This window comes from Urocitellus parryii, chromosome 3 (assembly GCF_045843805.1).
Source record: "Urocitellus parryii isolate mUroPar1 chromosome 3, mUroPar1.hap1, whole genome shotgun sequence".
Classification (NCBI taxonomy): domain Eukaryota; kingdom Metazoa; phylum Chordata; class Mammalia; order Rodentia; family Sciuridae; genus Urocitellus; species Urocitellus parryii.
The window spans coordinates 168,735,940-168,758,998 of record NC_135533.1 but is presented as its reverse complement, the minus strand read 5'-3'; the positions used below and the strand labels follow the sequence as shown (position 1 = coordinate 168,758,998).

The following is a 23,059-nucleotide window of genomic DNA, read 5'->3' as shown; positions in this document are numbered from 1 at the left end:
TAAGTATTATAAAAGTACTACGTATTTATATGTAGTCTTCTTTCAGGATGTATAGTGAAAAAGTTATAATATAGGTCCAATTCTCTAGGAGCATACAATTGAAGACATGTAGTGCAATGAAGACTGACATAGAAAATACCCTCAAGATAAATGAACGCGGGATGAATACAGAGTAAATGAGATCCCTCTTGCAACTTTCACCTTGGTTATCTCTTTTTTCCTGTCTCCATGTTGGATTCCCTCAAGCTCTGCTATCTGAGAATCCACAAGTCCTGCCAGTCTTCCCCCACTAGTTTCTCTCAGGGCCACTACTTTCCACTTTCACCAGCTACTCTCCGTCGGAGCCCTTGCTATTTGATGCCTGGATTGCTGCAAAGACAGATCTCAGTTGCACTCCATCTCTGGTCTCCTGTGATTTCAAAGTTCACTTTGAATCCTGCTGTCAAATTCAACTTCCTAAAAACGCAGTTCTCAGCCCTTTACTTTGGGAACATGGGGCCCACTCCAAGTGTATTCTAACACAGCTTTCCTGCCCACTCAGGCCTTTACTCTTAGCGATCCCATGAAAACTGATCCATGCATTTCACTGTGCCCTCATTTTTGCTCAGTCTTCTGCCCCGTTTTACCTGTCCATAAATTGTTCTTTCTTTCTTTCATTTTTTTTATTATATTTAATTTAGAGACAGGATCTCACTGAGTTGCTTAGGGCCTTGCTAAGTTGCCAAAGCTGGCTTTGAACTCACCATACTCCTGCCTCAGCCTCCCGAGCCACTGGGATTACAGGTGTGTGCCATTGTGCCTGGCTCTGGCCCATAAATCTCTATTTATTCTAAATACTCATTTACATCTTGCATTGAATATTTTCAGGATCTATTTCTTCCTCCACAAATGCCCTATTTACTAAATCATTATTTTCTTTTCCTCTGAATTACTTTAGTATTTGTGTCACCTGTAGCAAAGGTTTGTGGGTTTTTTTTTTTTTGTGTGTGTGTGTGGGGTTGAGTGACATTTGTGGGGTTGAGTAACATGGTGGTTCTCAATCCTGGCTGCACGTAAGAGTCATTAGGGGAGGTAAAGAAAGAAATGAACAAACTCACTCATCTCAGGTCAAATTCAATCTGAATTTCTTGGGTAGGGCTCAGACATGAGAAAAAAGCTCTAGTTGCTTCTTGCAACAGTGGCTAGAACTGAGAATAAGCTTCAGGAGGCTGCAGCCACCGCCACTCCCTAAAACTCCCTCATGGGAGAGATCGTTGTTTGCCATTTATTGTATCATTTGCAGAGTTTCAAGATGCTATTTCAGTAGTGGAAGAACCATTTCTCTGAAGCACTGTCTCATTTCCTTAACTCCTGCTCTCTTTCCCCTCTAAAGCTCCATGTTGAAGTAGAAAATGTTTCCACATGTCAAACAGCCGGGCACCCGGCCCAATTCTTCATTTGTTATTTTCTTGACCTCAGTAGTGATCTGAGCTTGTAGCACCCAGAATACAGCAAGTACTAAGGATACAAAGGAATCAGGTACACCATGTGCATGTACTAACATACCACACTGAATTCCACCCTTATGTACATCTGTAAAGCACCAATTAAAAATAAATAAATGAGTGAACAGAAGATTGGTAGAGTCAGGGGACAGGAGAAGGGAGGAAGGGAGAGAGAGAGGTGGGGGCACCTGGGACTGAAATGGAGTAAATTAAACTTCATGCATTTATGATTGTGTCAGAATGAACCCAGCTTTTATGCATAACCATAATGCATTAATAAAAACAGACACAAAGAATGAGGTACAGTGCCCTCTGGGAGGAAGTCACATTGTGGGGGGGATGTAGACATATTATGGTTATGATTTAGGGGCTTCATGTGTTTACCTGATTCTGCGGATCTTAGAGGATGTCCTCCAAATTTGATTTCAGTTTGGCGGAGTTTAGTCATGTTTAGCAGCTGTGTGATGTGCGGAACGTCTGTTGTTAGTTGGCAGCTTCGCGGAATGATGTCTGTGGGTTCATCTGTTTGAAAGGGAACGCCATACATAGCTGGAAAGAAAGACAGACACTCATTCCCAAGCTGCCAGTCATCTCTGCTGAATGGGCACACCCTATAAACCAAACCAGCTGAGGTTAAGAGTGTGACTTTGGATGTGTTCCTCAGCCTTCAGCCTAGATTTTCACATCTGTAAAATGAGCATGGTTAATTTCACTGCTCCCTTCCAAGGGTTAGAAAGGATTAAATGAGATAAAGCCATAAAACATATGGAAGAAATTCAGAGAACTGTGCAATAAATAAGGGAATTCACTGGAAATATTTCACATTCACTTTTCAGTACTAGAGGTCTGACTTCAGAGAAGGTTAAATATGCTCCAGTTAAGACATCTGGAATATATCAGATCAATAAGCAAAATGGCATTATTGAATAACTTAAGCACCGTTTTATGAATATTTTTAATTTTTTATTTTGAAATAACTTTAAAGTTAAGGAAAAGTTTTGAAAAAAGTACAGAAAGTATCCTATATACTTCAGATGCAGTTTCCCCTGTTGTTAACATCTTACCTTTGATTACTTTCATGAAAAAAATCTATTAAAATAGTATTTTAATTTCATTCATATATATATATATATATACACACACACACACATATATATATATATATATTTAAAATACTTTTTAGTTGTTGGTGGACCTTTATTTTATTTATTTGAATGTTGTGCTGAGAATCGAACCCAGTGCCTCATGCATGCTAGGCAAGCACGCTACCACTGAGTCACAACCCCAGTCCCCTATATGGATATTTTGATTTTCTTTTTAGTAAATTTTTTGTTCATGTTCTTTACCCATTTTACTTTAGTGCATTTTATCCTACTTATTTGTGTGACTTTTTTTTGGTACTAAGGATTTAACGTAGGGGTGCTTCACCACTGAACTACATCCCTAGCCCTTTTTTAAAAAAGTTTTTAATTTCAAGACAGGGCCTTGCTAAGTTGCTGAGGCTGACTTTGAACTTGCAGTCCTCCTGCCTCAGCCTCCCAAACCTCTGGGGTTATTGCATGGCTTATTTTGTGGTAAATATATTAAACCTTGCCATCTGTAGCAAGTAGAAAAAGATATTGATATTAATATCCTAGAAAGCAATTTTACTGTATGTATCAAAAGGCTTAAAATGTTCATTCCATTTTATATAGTAATTTCATTTTATGAATCTAAAATAACATAAAATATCAGAAACTCAAAGATCTATGTAAACAGGTATTTATAAGTTCTGAAAATAAGCAACTTAAATTTCCAGTACCTGAGGAATATTATACACATTACAGTATCTCATGGGCAGTAAAGAACCAGAAGAAAATGTATTTATGAAGACATCAATGCTGTGGGAAAGGCTCAAAATAGAAATTAAATGAAAATAATAGATACAAACCTCTCAATTGTATGTAATAAATGTATGAAATGTAGACAATGGTAAAAAGATAAGAAGGGAATGTACTGAAATGTAAAATAACTTCCAGGTGATTAGCTTAAGCACAGTTTTTATTTTATTCTTTATGATAATTTCTATGTATGTTTTATTTTTTAATTAAATTTTCTAGTTTTAGAATGTAGTGGAAAAATTTGCACGAGTACATGTGAATGTTAGCAAGAAACATTCAGCCAATCATCCCTCACAAAACACCCTTCTGTATAAACTCTCACCACATTTATAGTGGCAAATGGTGTTAGAAGAGGTTTCTCTTGAGTCTGAGCCACCGCATGCTCCTAATTGGATCCTAATATCTTAATCTTGAAGAGGAAAATGAATCATTTAACTAAAATGTTAAATACTCATCAGCAGCCTAATGGATTCTAAGTGTCCTATGCTCCAGTGATTTAAAATCCACTAAATTTACAAATTCTAGTTTTCAGGTGTTCTTTGTCCATCCATTCTTTATTTGTCATTGACATTTAGAAAATCGATATGAAGTAATTGAATAAATGAACTCACAGAATAGACAACATTTGGAAAAATAATTAAACTAACCCACACAAGGATATTTGACGTATTCCAAATACCTTTGAGGTTAGAAAGATAATTTCTATATCAATACCAATACCTATAAATTAAGATATGATCTTAAAAGAAGAGAATTCTGGAGGCCATTGGGAACCTAAAATAAAATGTTGTATTCTTGTAAAGAATGATCATGGAGATCTAGGGAAGGGGTTTGTGTAGACAGTCCAAGAATACAGTGCTGCACAGAGCTGGAAATGAATCCAGCACAAAGCCTGACTTTGTAACTAACAAGGGACAGACAACACATTTTGTTTGGCTATCAGAACTTCCTCCCCAGAGGGAAATAGCAAATCGAGCTGGCAATCAGAATCAAAGCGACAGGGGCCTGTGTGCATTGCTCTTTCAGCTACATTCTAACTCTGGGAGGGCAGAGCCATGGGGACATTCAGGCTGCTGGATGGTGGCAGAGAGGAATCTAAACTGCATTTGCTGATGGAGATGACAGCGCCTAATGTTGGCAGCAGTGGTCAGTTCAGGATGGCAAAGTGGTTCGTGGCAGGGAAGGCAGTGAGAGAGCCGACAGACTTGCTCTTGTCGCATCCAGACACAGCCAGATGCTGGGGTTTTTGACGCCTTTGCTCCAGGTGCGAGTTAGTGTATGATTAGAACATTTGAGTGACTTTGTAACCCTGCTCACCTTTCTTTGGCCATAAACTCCTCATAAAATGGACCATTCTGTAGGTGTTTAATATCTTTGATGAGGATCTTAACTAGCTTTAAAAATTAAGCCATCAATTTTAATACATGTATAAAACACTTTATGCATTAAAAATCACCATCCTCATTTTATTGGGGGGAAATGCCTTATAAAGCAGTGAGATTTATAGAACTGCTTCAGTTTATGGCTCCTTCGAGCTCACGTAGTTTAAATAAGGACCAATTTTATAATAGTTCACTGGTCACTGGTCCCAGATTCATCTAGATTCATCTCATGCCTGCAGTGCCTAGCACAGTGCCTTACCTATATCAAATTCGATCTCTTCAAGACACCAGGGAGAGAGACACAAAGATCTTTGCCAAAATAAAGTCTGATCTCTTTCTGAGATCAAACCCAGAGGTGCTTTACCACTGAGCTACAACCTTCCACCCCTTTTTGTGGTTTAGTTTAAGACAAAGTTTTGCTAGTTTTTGAGGGTCTCATTAAATTGCTGCGGTTGGCCTTGAACTTGTGATCCTCCTGCTTCGGCCCCTGGAGTTGCTGGGATTACAGGGATGCGTCACCGTGCCTGGCGGGTCTGTTCATTCATTTATTCATTCATTCATTCCTTGGCCATGTAACTGTCAGATGTTCTCTGGACATGGCATGGGTTCAAATCCCTGTCCCTATGGAGTGCACTAGATAATGCAGAAGGATATGAAGCCTTATGTGATAGTGGTTAAAAGCACAGGCTCAAAACACTGAAGCCATCCTGGGCTTCTATTCGGCTGCACTGATGATTAGCTGTGGACTTTGTCACAGTAACATTTATCTCACAGCATCCTTCTCTCCTTACCTCTTTCAATAATAGACAAATAGTTATATAAATGATCTCATTACAATGATGAGAAACCACCACACCTTAACATGTGGTTTTTAAATAATAAAAGGCATTGATGAAATGAGAAATTATATCCCATCTGATTCAAATGTATGATAGGTCAAGATCATTGTACTGTCATGTGTAACTAATTAAAACAAATAAAAAAATTATAAAAAAGTAAAAGGCATTGATGTCTAAAGTGGTACACAAGCCTGGGTTATCCCTAAAGCTGGCTGATCTTGAATGGTTTGAGAGCTTTTGAAAAATATGCTGAGGAAAAATTCACATTTTAAAGCAGAATATTCAGTTGCATTTAGTGCATTCATAATGCTGTGCAACTGCCACCTCTGTGTCTTGTTCCGGAACATTTCCATAACACCCAAATAAAACCCCATATTCATTGAGTCATTTCTCCCCATCTCCTCAGGTCCCCAGCCACCTGGCAACCACAAATCTGTGTTCAATGTCTAAAGATTTTTCTATCCTAGATATTTCTTATAAATGAAATCAGACATTATGTGATCTTTTGTGTTTGGCTTCTTTCCCTTAGCATATGTTTTGGAGGTTCATCCACACTGGAACATCAATCTGTACTTTATTCCTTTTTATGACTGTATATTATTCCATTGCAGTGTATGTTGACACTATTTTGTTTATCCATTCTTCTCTTAATGGACGTTTGGTCTGGTTCTATATTTGGCTGCAGTGAATAATGTTTCCATAAATGTGGGTGTCCACGTAATTGTTCAAGTACCTGATTTTCATTCTTTTGGGTGTATACCTAGGAGTGGAACTTCAGGGTCATATGGTTCTTCTGTTTGCTTTTTTGAGAAATGACTGCAATGCTTTCATAGTGGATAAGTCATTTTGTGTTTCCACTGGTAATGTATAAGTGTTCTCATTTCTCCACATCCTTTTCAACCCTTAATTCCATTAAGAAAAATTACAGCCATCATAATGGGTATGAAGTTTTATGTTGTTATGTTGGGCATCTTTTCATGTGTTTGTTACCTATATATTCCTTTGGAGAAATGTCTATAAAGTCCTTTGATCCTTTTTAATTAAGTGGTTGTCTTTCTGTTGTTGAGTTGTAAGAGTTCCTTGATGTGTTCTGGATACTAGAATATATTAGGATATTTTGTGTATACACATACAGATAAATACACACATATACTATACATGTATATATATATATATATATATATATATATATATATATATATATATATATAATCAGATAATGAATATCTGGTATGCATGCATTCTAGTTCATATATATGCCATGCATATAAACATTTTCTCCCATTATATAGGTTGTCACTTTCTTGACAGTGTTCTATGATGAAAAAAGTTTTTATTTTGATGAAGTCCAATTTATTTTTTAAAAATTTTGGTTGCAGTAGTTTTAGTGTCACATTTAAGAATATAGCCAATTTCAAAGCCTTGAAGACCTACCCTTTTTTTTTCCCTAAGAGCTTTATGGTCTGAGCTCTGATACTTAGGTTGCTGAGACATCCCAAGTCCGTTTTGTATATGGTAAGAGGTAGGAGTCCAACTTCACTCTTTTGCATGTGGATACAGAGTTGTGCCAGAATCATTTGTTGCAGTGACTGTCTTCTCTCCATTAAGTTTGGCAGCCTTGTTGAAATCAAATGTATGGTTTGTCTTCTGGACTCAATTTTATTTTATTCAGTAGGTTTATACCTCAATAACTATTTCAATACCAAACTATTTTAAATGCTGTAGTTTTTCAGGAAGCTTTGAAATTGAGAATTGTGATCCTCTAACTTTGATCTTCATTTTAAAGACTGTTTTTGGCTTTTTGAATTTCCTTGCAATTCCACATGAATATGAGGATCAACTTTTCCATCTCTGCAAAGAAACCCACTGGGATCTGGAGAGAAGTTACAAGGAATCTGTAGATAACTGTCATCTTTACAAAATCGAGTCTTCCAATCCATGGGCATGGGATTTCTTTCTACTTATTTAGGTCGGCTTTGATTTCTTTCAGGAACATTTTGTAATTTTTAGCATGTAAGTTTTTCACCTCTTTGGTTAAATTCATTCTTAGGTATTTAATTGTTCTGGATGCTACTGTAAATGGAATTGTCCTTAAAAGTTTGTTGAGAGATGAGATTCTCTCAAAAATATAGTGTTTAATCAGAAACTAAATATTTTCAACAGAATAATTATGAGCCTCCCTATATAGATATTCATGACCTACTTGTATGGGATCCACTGTTGACTGCTGAGTAATTCTGCTATGCTGACCTTACCCTCTTTCTTATTGTGGACTGGTTTGCTAGTCAAGGGCATTTTGAGTTCAAGAACACTTTGGGAAGGAATGAAAATGCAACCTTAAACTGATAAGATTTGGGTACTGTGTGCGCTTTTCTGACCTGGAGATGAAGAGAGAGATGGGGAAACTCTTGGCATAATAATATTAAACATTAATATTGCTAATAGCAAGTATTTAAAAACACTGAACTTGTGTACGGCTGAGCAAAGAACAGGTAAAGACTTGGCCTCGAAGTTCCACTCTGTGAGACCCAAGCAAAAGATGCCTCATTCCATGGGTCCTGTTTTCTTATCTGTATAATTAAGATGTTGGATTAGAGAACCCCTAAGCCTCTTCCCTGTTCAAAATGAGTCTCTTTCGGTAAAATATTGATATTTCCAGATTCTTCCATAGGCATTGAAGGAATAATTTTTTTTCATATTGCTTGACACTCAGTAAAAGTTTATAGAGGAGACAATCAATGAATTAATGAACGAACAAATAAATAGCCAACCCTTAATTCATTAATTCACCAAACATAACAAATTACCAGGTCATGTGCTAGAGATAAAAAAAAAATGTAGAGACCTGGTCTATTGCCTTCAAGGGGGCTCTCAGGCTGAAGTTATAACTTTAATTATTCCCTTGCATTTCTGAACATAGTACATATACTTTCTCCCCCCTCCAATGACTGATATTTCAGATAGACTCTGAACTGCCAGCTCTGGAGACTTGTAAATCATCATTGGCATAAATATGCTAATAGACGATGGCTTATTCTTTTTTCTCGCCTTTTTTCTCTCCTTTCTCTCTCGCTCTTATCTAAATATCTACACATGCATGCTGGTTTTTATTTTAGAATTAGATGCAGAATGATATAAGTTCACCAGTAATTCAGCCATGCACTTCCCTAAAAATGCCATTTCACACCCCCTTGGGAGCTATAAAAGTAATAAACTAAATCAAATCTGCAGTCTTCACCACTTGACCAGCATGTCATTCCTCTGGGCAAGTCACAACTATTTAATTGCTTGTTGCAAGGTTCTAATAATTCACTTCCCTTTATATTCCACTGTGTAAATGGAGAACAGCAAAGGATTAGGACCAATCTCCTAATTTGGGCAAATTAAGAAGTTGCAGAGTGAAATGGTAACAGTGCAATTAAGCCAAGGACAATAAAGTTCTGAAATAAAGTAAGCTTTTAACACATTATTTTTAAATTAAATCCTATGGAATTAAAAAATATAGTAAAAATTTCCTCTGCTAAAGCTCTCAAAATTTGACTACTCTGTCTTTACAGAAGAAACCAACCCCTCCTTCAGTAAGAAGGACAAATACACCTCCATTACTGGTTGTAACATAGGGACTGAACATGGCCAGTCACCAAATCTTGGCATACGTAGTCTGCGACATCTTTTGTATCTTTCCCTTTTAAAATCTCCCCCTCTCTTCTCCCACTCCATGAGAGGTAGCACACTGCAGTCGTTAGGAGTATAAACTCTGGAGCCCCATGGGCAGGTTCACATCCTGGCTTTGGTTGAGTGACATTGGGCACTTTACTTGACTTCCTTGTATTTGGGTTTCCCTCCTGTAAATGAGGATGATAATAACATCCATCTCAGAAGGCTGAATTCAGTCAGTTCACATCTGTAAAGCTCTTAGAGCAGTGCTGAGCTCTTATCAAGAATCAAGACTGCCATCATCACCGTTATTATCACCATCACCATCATCTCTTCCACTGCCAGCCTCCTTCAGCAGGGACAGGGATGCTCAGTTTACCCTAGGCTATGCTGTCCTTTGTTCTCTTTTGTATAATCGTCTTCTTTATGAACACTTGTATTGTTAATTTTTCTAGTGCCTACCATTATACCTAGAACTCCAGGGAAAGGACTTGTGTGCCACATTTTTATGTCATCTCAACCTTGCAGCCTGGTTGTGCAATATCACAACCCCCATCCCGCCATGTACCATGCTAATGCTTTCCTTGAACTTCACAGTGCCATGCATGTGCATCTCTCCCTCTCCCCATCCCTCTCTGTCTCTTTCCTCTGTCTGAAATGCTTTCTTTTCTCATTGCCCCCTCCTTATTTTGTTGGGAAATTATTATTTTTTCTTCATGAAGCATTTGGAAAGTTAATATTCTGCCTAGGTCAGTATATCTCAAAGAGTGCTCTATGAACAGGTACTAATCCATTGATATATGGAAAAAAAAAGTCACCCTATATTCTGAAATTAAGACCCTCCTAGTCTGTGCGGACATTTGTGTGCATGTTTAAATTGTCTTTCATTTAATGAAAGAGTTGAAATAATTGTAGTTTTTCTTACTTGTCTGTTTGAATCTTCTGCTTTAGCAAATCCAGTTGTGGACAGTTTTACAGTAGGCTTTATATTTTTTCTTAACTAAGTGCTTTACCAAATGGCTCTCCCAAGTAAGGGGCTCCAGACTCTCTTCCCATACTATTTAAGGTCATAGGGAAGTTACCGTGGGTATTAACACTGACATGTAAACTTGCTGTGAGACCCTGGATTCCTTGAAATGGGCTGTGTCATCCCACTGCCTGATGTGTAGAAGATAAATAAATGTTTAACACTGCATGGTGCATTATAGCCTTTTCACATATGTTTTTGTATATGATTGGGTAGTCACAATGATCTTACAATAACCTCATATCAGTTGTTGAGGAAACAGTGCTCAGAGATGTTGAAGGCTCACACAAAACCACAAAGTTGGTGTGTGATCACAGCAGTGGACTGTGGGAACACTGACCCATGTCTTTGGGATCTACAATACCAACTTCACTTCTCCAGGATGTACTCGGTTTACACATGCTGTGCTTTCACTGTAAACATAATAACAGTATTTTACCTAACCAAGGAACAATCATCATGCTTATGTTAATAGTAAGAGAATTGCAATGTGAAGATATTTATACAAGGTTCAAGTTAAACGCCAAGAGGAATATGGGGTTATTCTCCACACCACCCTGGACCATTCTGGTATGGATGCTCACAGTGTGGGATCCATATGTGTGTGGGAGGGGCCATATGGAAATTCTCATACCATCTACCTAATTTTGTTATGAATCTAAAATTGCCAAAAAGTAATATATATATATATATATATATATATATATATATATATATTAAAAGTTGTGCACATCTGAATCATATGACATACTATGAGTATTTTTTTGTATAGCTTCTTGTTTTCCTTGGAGTTGGATCATTGGTTTGTTTTGTCATGGATTTTCCTTATCCAAAATATCATTTCTTCCTAAACTTCCCATTAACCTTGTGAAATCACCATCATTTTTATTTTCTACATTCAAACACATCAAACTCTATCAGGTACATTCTTTTCCCGAAGACTTTCCTCCTCAAAGTCTCTATTTTTCTGTTCAACTTTGAATGTGCTGCGTAGTTTCATCCTTCAAACTCCTTTGACCATAAATATTTTGTAAACTTTCTTTGCCTTTTTTTTTTAACTTTACTTTTCTAGTGTTCATTTTCCCTTTGCTTTTTCCCTGGATGGAACTCTTTGTTTCATAAAGTATATTTCCTCCTTTTTCTGGATCTACTCTCATTTTTGTGGAGAGTATCTTCCAAATCTTTTTTGAGAAATGATGTAAATAAGTTTTCAAAATCTTGTATCTTCATTTTGCATTCATTTGATTGATAGTTGTGTGAATGTAGAATTCTAGGTTGAAAATAACTTTTCCTTAGAGTTTCCAAGGTAGACTCTCAAGGTCTTCTGTCACCTAACACTGCTGTTACAAAATCATTCTTATTCCTTTATTTCTGATCCTTTGTACATAAACTGTATTTCTAAAAATTCTGGAAGCTTACAGGATTCTGGGATGTGATGGGCTATGTCAATTTGAAAATATCCAGACTTCAATTTTGGGAAATCCTACTATTTCATTGTTTACTGTAGCCTTTCTTCTTGGAATCCTGTTACTCTGATGGTGGAATCCTTGGGCTAATTTCTAACATTGTTAATATTTCCATCATATTTTCAGTCTTTTGGGCTTCTTTATTTTATTTTTGGTTCTTATGTCTCTTAGTGTAGGAAAACCCCATCCAGGTCTCCAGAGTTTTTGATATCCACTGTCTAGCATTAACTCAATACTTAGGCATACCAAGAGAAAACTAATTTGAGAAAAGAAACAGATACCTGGGGGATTCAGATACTGGAGTTATGAGCCATAAGCTTTAAAATAGCTTTGATTAATATAGTTGAGAAATTTGATAACACCATGGAGAATTTCATATGAGGAATGGAAACTATAAAAAGAAATCAAATGAAATCGTATAGTCAAAAAACACAATAATTGAAATTAAGAATGCTGAAGCATGCAATTATTCAGCTCCTAAATACTGGAAAAAAACAACTTCTACCACAGATGGTCCAAAGAGACACACAGAAGAATGTTCTGGCAGCATTATTCAAATCATCCTAAAAGAATAAATAAAATGAGGCTTATTCATATAGTGGCTTAGTGTACAGTACTAAACCCCAGCAAATTACCATATCATTCAATAACATGGATGACTTGCATAATGCTCTGAGAAATAGTGCATATAAAAAAGAGTATGTACTAGGTTATTCCAACTCTATAAAGGTCAAAAACAGATAAAGGTAATCTGGTAGAAGCAAAGACAAAGGAAAGGTAGCCACTCCAGGAGAGGGAGAGGGTCAGGCTTAGAGGATGTTGGTAATGTTCTGTTTCTTGAAATTCCACAGTGTGTTTGTGTGTGTGTGTGTTTGTGTATAAATTAAGAAACATAATATACTTCAAGAAAATCTTTATGGAAAGCAAGAACACATTATTCAAATTATTCTTATTTTATATGTGTAGTATCTTTTATTAATTCTGAGAAAAAAAATTTCCTTCTTCCCATTAGTTTTGTCATCTATTACACACTTAATGTATCTGAGCTCAGAAGCTCTCTGGTTAGGTTTGTGCAGAGAATAAATCTCTTGCTGCTTGGTTATATGGAGTCAGAGAGGGCCTGGGGTCCTACAGCAACCTAAGCAGAATTTAACCACTCTCCCAGTTTTTAACCATACCTGGTACCCTACTGGGACTGCCCGTTCATGAACATCTTTGAAACCCATCAGCGAACCTCAAGACCAGTAAGCCTCAAGATTTCAGCCATTTAAAAAAAAATTTTTTTTTCAGCCATCTTTGCTCTTCTAAGTCACTTCTTGGGCTTATGAAACTTGCAACATCTTTCATTAGTGTTTGTCTCTTCTCCCATCCTCTTTATCTTAGGTACTTATGCCTTTTTTTTTAAAAAAATATTCCTGTGATTTTAATGGTGCTTGAGGAAGGATCAGAAATTAAAACATGCATTTAACTTGCCATGTTTGCTCTGCTTTTTTCTTTATGTTTTTATCAGTCAGGTTATGAACCATCTCCCATGATCTGATGTAAATAGTACACATTTCTTTCTGTACATTTTGAGGCTTCTTATTAGCTGGGCTCCATTTTTAAAAGTAATATCTTTCACTTCCCCATATAGTCTTTAAGTGGCATGTAAGACAAGCAGCTGCACTTGATGGCTCCTGATCTCTTTGGGGAGCTGTTAATACACTGCTGTGTTTTACTATCAAAAGAATTTATAGGCCCAGTGTCCTGGTGCACAGAGTGAGCCACATAAGGATTTCCTGTACTGTACACCTACACTCATGCAGATGGAGCACAAGTCTAAACTCTAGAGATAAATGTCTAAAAAAATCTCCTATGACATCTTATGAGCAGCCCTGCTTTTTGTGCTTCTAGAGATTTGATATTAGATAAATAATCCCAGATGAAAATCAAAGTATCAGTTTTCTTTCAATACTTTTGGTTGTTTAAAACCATTTCACAGGGTGATATTCAACTTATGAATTCTAGGTGGCTGAGTCACTTGCAGAATATATTTATTGATCAATGATGGATAATTTCTATATATTTCTAGTCTCTCTAGGACTAATTTTAAGAGGAGCTCAACTGTCTATTTTAACATGATCACTAGAAGTTAATATGGTTGCTGCCAAATGACTTCATGAAATGTACACAGAGTAAAAAGATAGTACAGACAACTGCAGAATTTTCTGGAGGCCTGCTATCTTTTGCATACCCCTTCTTTTGTGGTGATTTTCCCATACAGTGAATCCTGCCTCCAAAGTCAGGAATCAGACATGAGATTTACTGGTCTCCTTGGCTGCTTACTGAGGATCCACAAATCAGACATAGCCAGGTCAGACTTTGTTCACTGAGAAGAAATCAACTTCTGGAGAGGGTGGCGGAGAAGTAGGCACTTACTATCAGGAGTTGCTGTAAGAGAAATTCTCTAACCCAGAGCCCTGTGTTATATTGAGAGTCTCATGGAGTCTGCCTTGTTGCAGTAGCTATGGGGAAGGGGTGTCCCTGAAGCAGTATTGTGATAGGACTTGAATTTGTTCTTGGCTCTAGATACTAAGCCCGACTCTAGATATCCCTGAAAGTCTATAAATTCGCTATTTCCTTAAATAAATCCCTTTTCTGTTTCAATCACCTTAAAAGGATTCTGTTGTTTGCAACCAAGAATCCTAACTCAGATGACAAAGTCACCATAAACAAAGGAGAAATGAGCTGCAAAAATAAAACAATTTTTTGTGATATTCAGCTATAGTAAAAATAAACATTTGATCCAGAATAAAGAAATCAACATGATTTTGAGCAAATTTACTTTAGCAGACATAAAATCAAATGGCTACCACACATCCATATTATTCCAAAGGCATGGGTAATTTAAAAAATACAACAGAGAATTTTAAAGTCGTGATAGCAAGACATACCATCTTTATCAGCAGTGTCTTGAGGCTTTGATTTTAAGGTGAAGATTTTTCGTAGCTTACAGTTTGCTGAGACAATAATTCCATCCAACGACTGGAAAACTGCTCCCTTGAATATTTCACTGGTGAAGGCTACCAAGTCAATGCATAGATTGCACCACTAAGATGGAGAGAAGCAAAGGAGAGTTAAGTACCTTCCATAATCACCTAAATGAACGAGCCACTGTGTGCAGAGAGACCAGAGGGTTGAGGCAGTTATGTGGGTCAGCCAGCCCCAAACCAATGTCACCCTATCCCTGTCTTGGCTTAAAATTTTCTTAAAAATTGCTTTGAGGGCTGGGGTTAGGGCTCAGTGGTAGAACACTTGCCTGGCACGTGTGAGGCACTGGGTTCAATCATCAGCACACAGAATCCAAGCTATACATTGGCCATGTGACTCCAGAGTTCCCATCATGAGACAAGACTCTTGTCTGTAGGCACTATGCTGGAGGGAAGCTAATTGCAGGTGTGTCGGATCACTTAAATCTTGAAAATCAGGCATAAGTAGCCAATTGTTCCTTCAAGGGGCCTAATTTGATCACAATTAGCCACTTATATTTGAGGGGAAAAAAAAAGGTATGAATGAAATTGGAATCTGGGTTTAAGCAGTAGCCAGTGTTGTCTACTTATAACCAATTAACCTATTGTACAGAAATAGATTCTTCTAAAGAATTTGTAATTATGCCTGGCATTTGCCAGTTTTAAAGTACTCTTGCAGGCACTAATTTCTGCCCATTAAACAATTAGATTCCTCAATACTTCATCAAATGAATCCTCTAAGTGGTCTGATTGAGTTAAAGAAAGAGGGGGAAAATAATCATTTAGTGAGTAATTAAGGCCTATTTAAGACTACAGGACAAAGGCAGGAAAAATTATTTTTGAAATTAAAATCATACCTACTTCTTGGGTTCTATATATTGGGCCCTTTTATTATTTGTTTAGGAGCACAATTTACAAAAGTTTCATCACATAGTTTTTTAAAAGGCAAAGCTTTCTATCAAGGAATGTCGACTTTAATATGGAGGCGAGCCTGAGAGTGTTTCCACAGCAGAAAAGGAAGAGAATGTGGTAAGATATTGAGAAGGCGTACGGAGATTTTTTTTTTTTTACATGTTTCAACAGTAAACTTATATTCCAGGCCATGAGGAGGCTCTGGTTTCTTGGGGGTCAGGCATAAACAAAGGTAGGAGGTGGGACTGTGTTGTTATGATTATCAGGATGACAAACGCAGTGGGTATTGGGAAGGGTTGTGGGGGGATGGACAGGGAAGGCCAGGTTCTAGAGCAACTGGAGGATCAAGAGGAGGACCTTGAATCTTTAGAGCAAGTGCATCTGAATAAGACAATCCTCCTGGTCCAGAGGGGAGGCATGCATGTGGCACATTACAGAGGAGGCCCATGATGGGCAGGTGGGGAGGTCTGGAAAGCCTACTTTTAAACAATCTTTTAAAAAAATTCAACACAGTTTTATATGCAAATGCAAGCCACACAGTACCAAAAGTTTTGAACAAAATACATTACATTGCCTTGTCATGCTGTCATCTCAGATAATTGTTTTTTCTCTTTCTGTATTTAAAAATAATAGCTCTTCATTCAGTAACTTCCAGACACCAGCTACTGACTTCCTGGATGGTAGATAAGACTTTGAGCTCATTCACACGCACCCGACTTCCCCCACTTTATTCTCCCTGGATAATCAGCTCTCATTTGCTCTTTTTTCTTAAAATCTATGTTCCATGTTTTCCTTATTGTGAATGTCAATGTCATCTACTATTGAGGCAAGTGCTGCTCCATAAATACTTCCCCTTTTGTCATACAATTAAATATTTTTTTAGAGTTAATAATTGCCATTTTTATTATCTGCTTTATTTTCTTTGATTCTAAGTCTCCCTACATCCTAGTTTGGATTTGAACAATGAGTAAGGTTTGTAGGCCTGGGAGGTGTGCAGACAGGCTGGCAGTTTCATCTCAAGGCCCTGCCCCTGCCCTCCCTGCTTATCTGAACCCTCCAGCTGGCTGTGCCATCAGCTCTGCTAGGAAATCAGTGCCTACCTCCTCCACCAGCGGAGTCCCCAGGAACCAGGCCCTTACCCATGACATACTTTCTTATTCATCATGTTCATGCTGCCAGGACTCAGGCTTCGGGAAAAGTACCCAAAGAATAACTGTGCATATGTGTGTGTGTGTGGATGACTATAGGAAGGCATGGAAATCCATTCATGCCTATGCTCCAATATTTAATTTTCACTCTTTATAGTCACTCCACAAATGAAAGTCTGGGAACTGACATCTTTACTTAATGAATCCATTTCCTGGGTGTACAGATAGGTGGTTCCTGAAAAAGATGGGGAAAACTTTCACAAATCCCTCTTAGCTAGAGAAAATGGAAATTATTTTTTTGGCTTAGTTGATATTTATAAAGGTTCCAATTTTCATAAGCTTCAATAAATACCTCCTTACTCATATAAATGCTGTGATATATTTTCCGAAGTTTTGGAAAGGAGTCTAGACTCTCTACTACCAACACTTGGATTATCTGAATTATGTAGTTGATCTTTATAAAATATTATTTTAATTATTTTTGGTGATATCGTCCACTCTTACAATCCTTTTCTTTGACATCGTCCTTGATCTCTAATCACTTTACACCTATGTGAGACTCTAGTCCGGCAGGGAAGAACTCTCAACCTAAAATGTTCATAATTACGGGTTCTTAAGAAGTATACACCAGAGAAATAGAAATCTGATAAAGAAAAGACAGTTCTGTTTAGCTTGTTGATGATTAATAATTGAGTTTATGCTATTTATTTCTAGCAAGAAATTTTGCAGGAAGGAGTTGACTGGCTAAGGGTGACAGAATGATTCAAAGTGTGAATTTCTAGTTTTTACTGATTAATGTCTTGGCAATGTGGATTTATTACCCTGTTGAAAGGACTGCAGATTCTATGAAATCTCTCTCTCTCTCTCTCTCACACACACACACACACACACACAAATTCAAATGCACACAGTAAAAAATTTATTGATTGTCTCAGCACGTTTTTTTCTTTTTTGGGATGGGGGCAGGTACCAGGGATTGAACCCAGGGGTGCTTAACCACTGAGCCACATCCCCAGCCCTGTTTTGTATTTTATTTAGATACAGCGTCTTGCTGAGTTGTTTAGGGCCTCACTAAGTTGCTGAGGCTGGCTTGGAACTCTTGATCCTGCCTCTGCCTCCCAACCTGCTGGGATTACAGGTGTGAGCCACCCTGTCACCTGTCCCAGCACTTTTTGACTCCCCATAGTTTTTGATATTCAATTTGATTCCTCCTATTTTTTCTCCCTTTACTATAGAAAGGTCTCAAGATAACTGGATTCATTTTGCTAGTGTATAAAACACCTGAGTTACTACTAGCTCCAGCCAGCAGTGTCTTTAAAAAGAAAACAACAAACAAGAAACCACAGTTTTACAACCTGGAAACCCTAAAGTCATCTCTTACAGAATTCTAGAACTACTTCCTGTTGTTGGGCCCCTACAATGGTATATAAAGAATGGGGTTTTAAGGACCTTATTCCTGTCTTTAAATTTTCATGATAGACTTAATTTTTCAATAGAAAACCAGCTTATAAGAAGTATGTTGCTTTATTTCCAAGTACTTGGGAATTTTCCAGTTCTTTTTGCTATTATTGGTAATTTTTTCATAGTTACAGAACATACTTTGTATGTTTTCAATCTTCAAAAATTTGTTGAGATTGACATAGCTTCACATATTGTAATTCTTGGTGAACATGCACTTGAAAATAATGCAAATTCTGTAGTTGTTAGATGAAATGTTCAACAAATGTCAAATAGATCAAGCTGATTGACAGTGCTTTTCAAGTGTATATCCTTAGTTATTATCGGAGTTATTCATGTTATTTCTGAGGGAGGAGTCTTGAAATTTCCATCTCCACTGTGCATTTATTTTTCTCCCATTCTTTTAGTTTTTGCCTCATGCATTTTAAAGCTGTTATTAGGAATGTCCACATTTAAGGTTGTCAGATCCTCTTGATTTAGTCCTTATCATTGTGAAATAGCTCTCTTTACACACTATCCCATTGTCTTATAGTCTTTTTTTGTCTGTTATGAATATAGGCACCCTAGATTTTATGACTAATATTTGCATGGCATATCTTTTTTCATTTTTAATTTATGACTTATTTGTTTTTAGATTTAATATGCACTTCTTAGAAACATGCTATTGTATCTTGCTTGTTAGATTGGTATTCAATCTAACAATCTCTGCCTTTTAATTGGAGAATTTAGTCCCTTTGTGCTTAATTTAATAATTTTGACATATTTAAGGTTGACATCTTGCTCTTTTTTTTTCAATTTGTCCCATCTGCTCTTTGTTCAGTTTTCTATTCCTCCAATATTTTTGGATTAAAAGTATTCTTAGTGTTCCATTAATCTTAATGGGCTCCTTAGTTATACTTCTCTATCATTTTGCCAATAGTGGCAGTAGAGTTTGCAATATTCATCTTTGTAATCTAACTTTGTCTAATATTCCAATATCTCATGGATAAGCTCATGAGATATGCTACCTTTTCATCATTTTTAGTGTTATTGTCACGTATTTTGACACTTATAAACTTTACAATTCAAACATTGTTTTTGTTGTACACAATACTTTCAAAATACATGAAAAAGAGTTTAGATTTACCTACATATTTATCTTTATTAGCATTTTTCATTCTCTGATTTAGATCTACATTTCCACCTGGTATATATTTTTCCATTTTTAAGAACTTCCTTTAATTATTTTTTGTAGTGTCAATTTTCTAGCAATGAATTCTTTCATCTATTTGGTCCCGAAGCTCTTTATTTTGCCACAGTATCTGATGAATATGGATAAAAAATTCTAGATTGATAAGTCCCTCCCTGCTTCCCCACCCCCAACCTTGTACCATCTCACTGTCTCTTGCATCCTTTCTAATGGGAAGTTGGGAACATGGTAGTATTCTTATCATTGTTCTGACATCATATGAACCTTTTTCATCTGGCTGCTTTTAACATTTTCTCTTTATCACTGATTTTCAGAAATTTGGTTATGACATACCATGTTCTTTTTTTAAAATGTCCCTGTTCCTCAGTTTTCAGTTTGCTGAACTCATTTGATTTCTATATTTTTCAAATTTCAAAAGGTTCAAGAATTACTTTTATGAATTTTCTTCTCCCAGCATTTCTTTGCTTGCCTTCTGGTACTACACTTACAATCTCAGTAGAGTGCCTGACCTTGTTCACAGCTCCCTTAGACGTTGCTCATTTCTTTTGAGCCCCCCACACTTCACCATATGTTTAATATGGGTAGTTTCTATGTTGCTGACTTCAATTTCATTGATATTCTCCACTGTTTAAACTAGTGTTAAAAACATCAAGCCAATCTTTCATTTCAGATATTGTATGTATTTTTTAGTTCAAGAATGCAGATTTCTTCTCCTAGTTTCCATTTCTCTATTGTAAGTTTATATTTGTTCTGACATTATGTTCATATTTTCCTTTAAATCTTTGAAGATATTTGCAATAATTGTTTAAAACCTCTGCTTCTGCATCTGTCATCTTTGTCATGCCTAAGTTGGTTTCTATTCATTGATTTTTTTTTTTCCTCTCTCCTGGTCAGGGGCTCATGTTTTCCACTTTGCATGCTAATAACTTTTTTTTATTGTATGCTGGACATTGCAATTGCTATTGTATGCTGCTAAGCTGCTCAATTTTATTGTCTTTTTTAGAAGAGTTTTAAATGTTGTTCCAAGAGGCAATTAATTTATTTGTCACCATCTCGTAACTTGGCTAGACAGGTCTGATATTTTCCTTCAGTAGCACTGGTATTTGGCACAGCCCATTGTCAGTAATTGTTTACATATTTGCTTTTTCTGCAGTTTTATAATCTGCTTAAGGAAAAAGGTCATGTGTCATTCACTTTGGGATTCATGTCATCTGATATAGGCCTTGGTCCACAGTAAGGACTTGATAAATACTCATGAATTGAAGTAACCTCTAAGTTGAGAGGCTTTTTATGACACCATATTCACAAGTTAATAAACATGGGTTCACAATGAGAGAAAATAGTGAAGCAGTAACAGCATTGCCTAGTATCATTTGAGCACTTACTGTGAGCTCCATATTATTCTAAGTTATAGCTCATTTAATCCAAACAACTGCTCTGTTAGGTGAGTTGAACCACTGTCAGTGTCTGATGAGGAAACTGGAGCACAGAGAGACTAACTGACACGCCCAAGGGTCTGCAGCCAGGAAACTTCTGAACTAGCTTCAGAATGTCTGCAGTCTAGGTCCAGTGGCCTCACTTCAAAACCACAACAGTATGCTCCCTGTTTATTTGATTTGAAAATGGGGTAACCCCTAATCTGGTAATCATCTGTTTTCCAAACAAACTTTCTTAGAATTAGTTGTATTTCCTTCTGAATTAATTGTGTCTCCTCCAGCAGAGGAAGGCATGGAACAGCAATTCCTTCCCCAAATATCTTCCCCACATACTGACAGATGAATAGGGAGAGAAAAATGGATACTTGTTAACAGATGAGGTGAAATATTTACAAACTCTTAAATAAGTACCATAAACATTATAGTGGATTCTCGGTTAGAGATTTTATTGAGACATTCTCTAATTGTATCTTTTGTGTTATCTCTAAACCACCTTGTGCCTGCATGAATCTGCCACCTCCATTTCCTTCTCATGCTACTCAAGAAAAAAAATATTGTTGAAAACCCCAAGTTTCCAAATCACTGGCTCTATGAGAAACATTCTTTGAGGAGAATGGGAACTTTTGAGTAGACGTTTTAACAATGTAATACCAGACCTCTATAAAATATACCATCAGGGTGTGGGTCAAGAAGGTACAACTCTTCAGGAGTTGTACCCATTTAAATGACAAAGATTTAGGCATTATTTATCATATTTATGTCTCCAATGAGTGATTTATTCTGAATGACATAATTGAACTTCCTATTCAAATGGAATTTAATTTATTATACATTTATACCTACTTTAACAGCAAGATGTTGATGTTCATCTGACACCATCACCAACTAACTGAAATTATATTAAAGAAGTAAAATTGATTCCAGTGAGTTCCGAATAAGTGGGTACTTCCGTTGTTTAATCTGATGGTTATTAATTTTTTAATTGTTATTGCCATTGAAAACTCAAACATATTGATTGCTATAATTTAAATATTAAAGTGACTCCTCAAAATTTAGAATAGCATGAAAAATAAATTGGAAAGATTAACATTTAAACGTCATTGAACAGAAAGTGGCCTATATGTAAATATTCATGTTGGTTTAGCTATAAAAATATTAACTTTAATTTTTGCCTCTGGCTACCTAAAGGCTTTAGTCCAAAGAACCAAGGAAGAATGGACCACTTGGCAATTAAGTTCTAAATCGGGTGTAGCAAGCCGAACACCTAGAGGGCCCAGGCAGAGGACTTGAATGAGTGAAGCAAAAGGGTCTGCGCGAACCTGCGCACTTTGAGAGTAGAGAGGACTGAAGTTCATTGGACCACGTCCAGCTCTCCAGAGAGGGTGCTGTTGCCACTTGGCTCAAGCTGACTGTTATGCAAGAAGGAAGGCTCAGTGGGGACTGAGTTTTGTGGTTTTTTTTCAAAAGAGGTTAGAAAGCAGGAACTTTATTGCGAAATCTCCTGTTTTCTAAAGCTGATGTGCTTTTAGAATGCTGTTTTGAGGTTTACCAACAAAAATATCCACTAATTGCCAAAGGACAGAAAGACACCTGTCTGATTGGGAGGAAACAGAAATGAGGGCAAGGATTTCTTAATATGTGTTTGAATACTCCTGAACATTTGTGGAATCAAATATGAGGAGCATATTTAGAACTTTGGCCAGGAAAACCTCATTATTTTTAACTTCTATAAAGCACATCAAGACTTACTTGTTTGTTCAACAAACATTTATTGAGCACTTTCCATGTGTTACGTACTGATAGGGCCTAGGGATAGAAGCCCACTAAGACATGGTTATAGTATAATGGGGGAGACAAGGAGATACTCAATTAAAGTGCACAGTGGAGAAGTATTAGGAAGGTTATGAAATTGTGAATGGCGAGATGTCCCCAAAACATCTGATCCAAGAGGGTGAAATCACAGAGGGCTTCCTGGAAGAAATAGCATTTAAAGAGTAAATGGGATCTATAATCCTTGCCAAGGGCTTACTATACCAGCATTATTCTAAGAACCTTATATTTATTAACTCATGTAAATCCCCACAACAGCCTTAATGGTGGGTGTATACACTTCATATTAGCTGCATCTTATAGATGAGGAAAATGAACATAGAAATTTGTACAGGAGTGTCAG

General features: G+C 36.8%; 1 protein-coding gene across 1 annotated transcript in view; it reads right to left on the bottom strand.

Annotated features, from left to right (window-relative positions):
- The window catches only part of Cfap20dc (CFAP20 domain containing), a 227,833-nt gene that overhangs the window by 105,177 nt on the left and 99,597 nt on the right, over positions 1-23,059 (bottom strand). Inside the window, exons 6-7 of the mRNA XM_026402052.2 lie at positions 14,669-14,825; positions 1,869-2,006 (exon numbers count right to left, since the gene is read on the bottom strand). Coding sequence (XP_026257837.2) covers positions 1,869-2,006; positions 14,669-14,825 — 295 coding nt within the window. The remainder of the gene's footprint in view (positions 1-1,868; positions 2,007-14,668; positions 14,826-23,059) is intronic.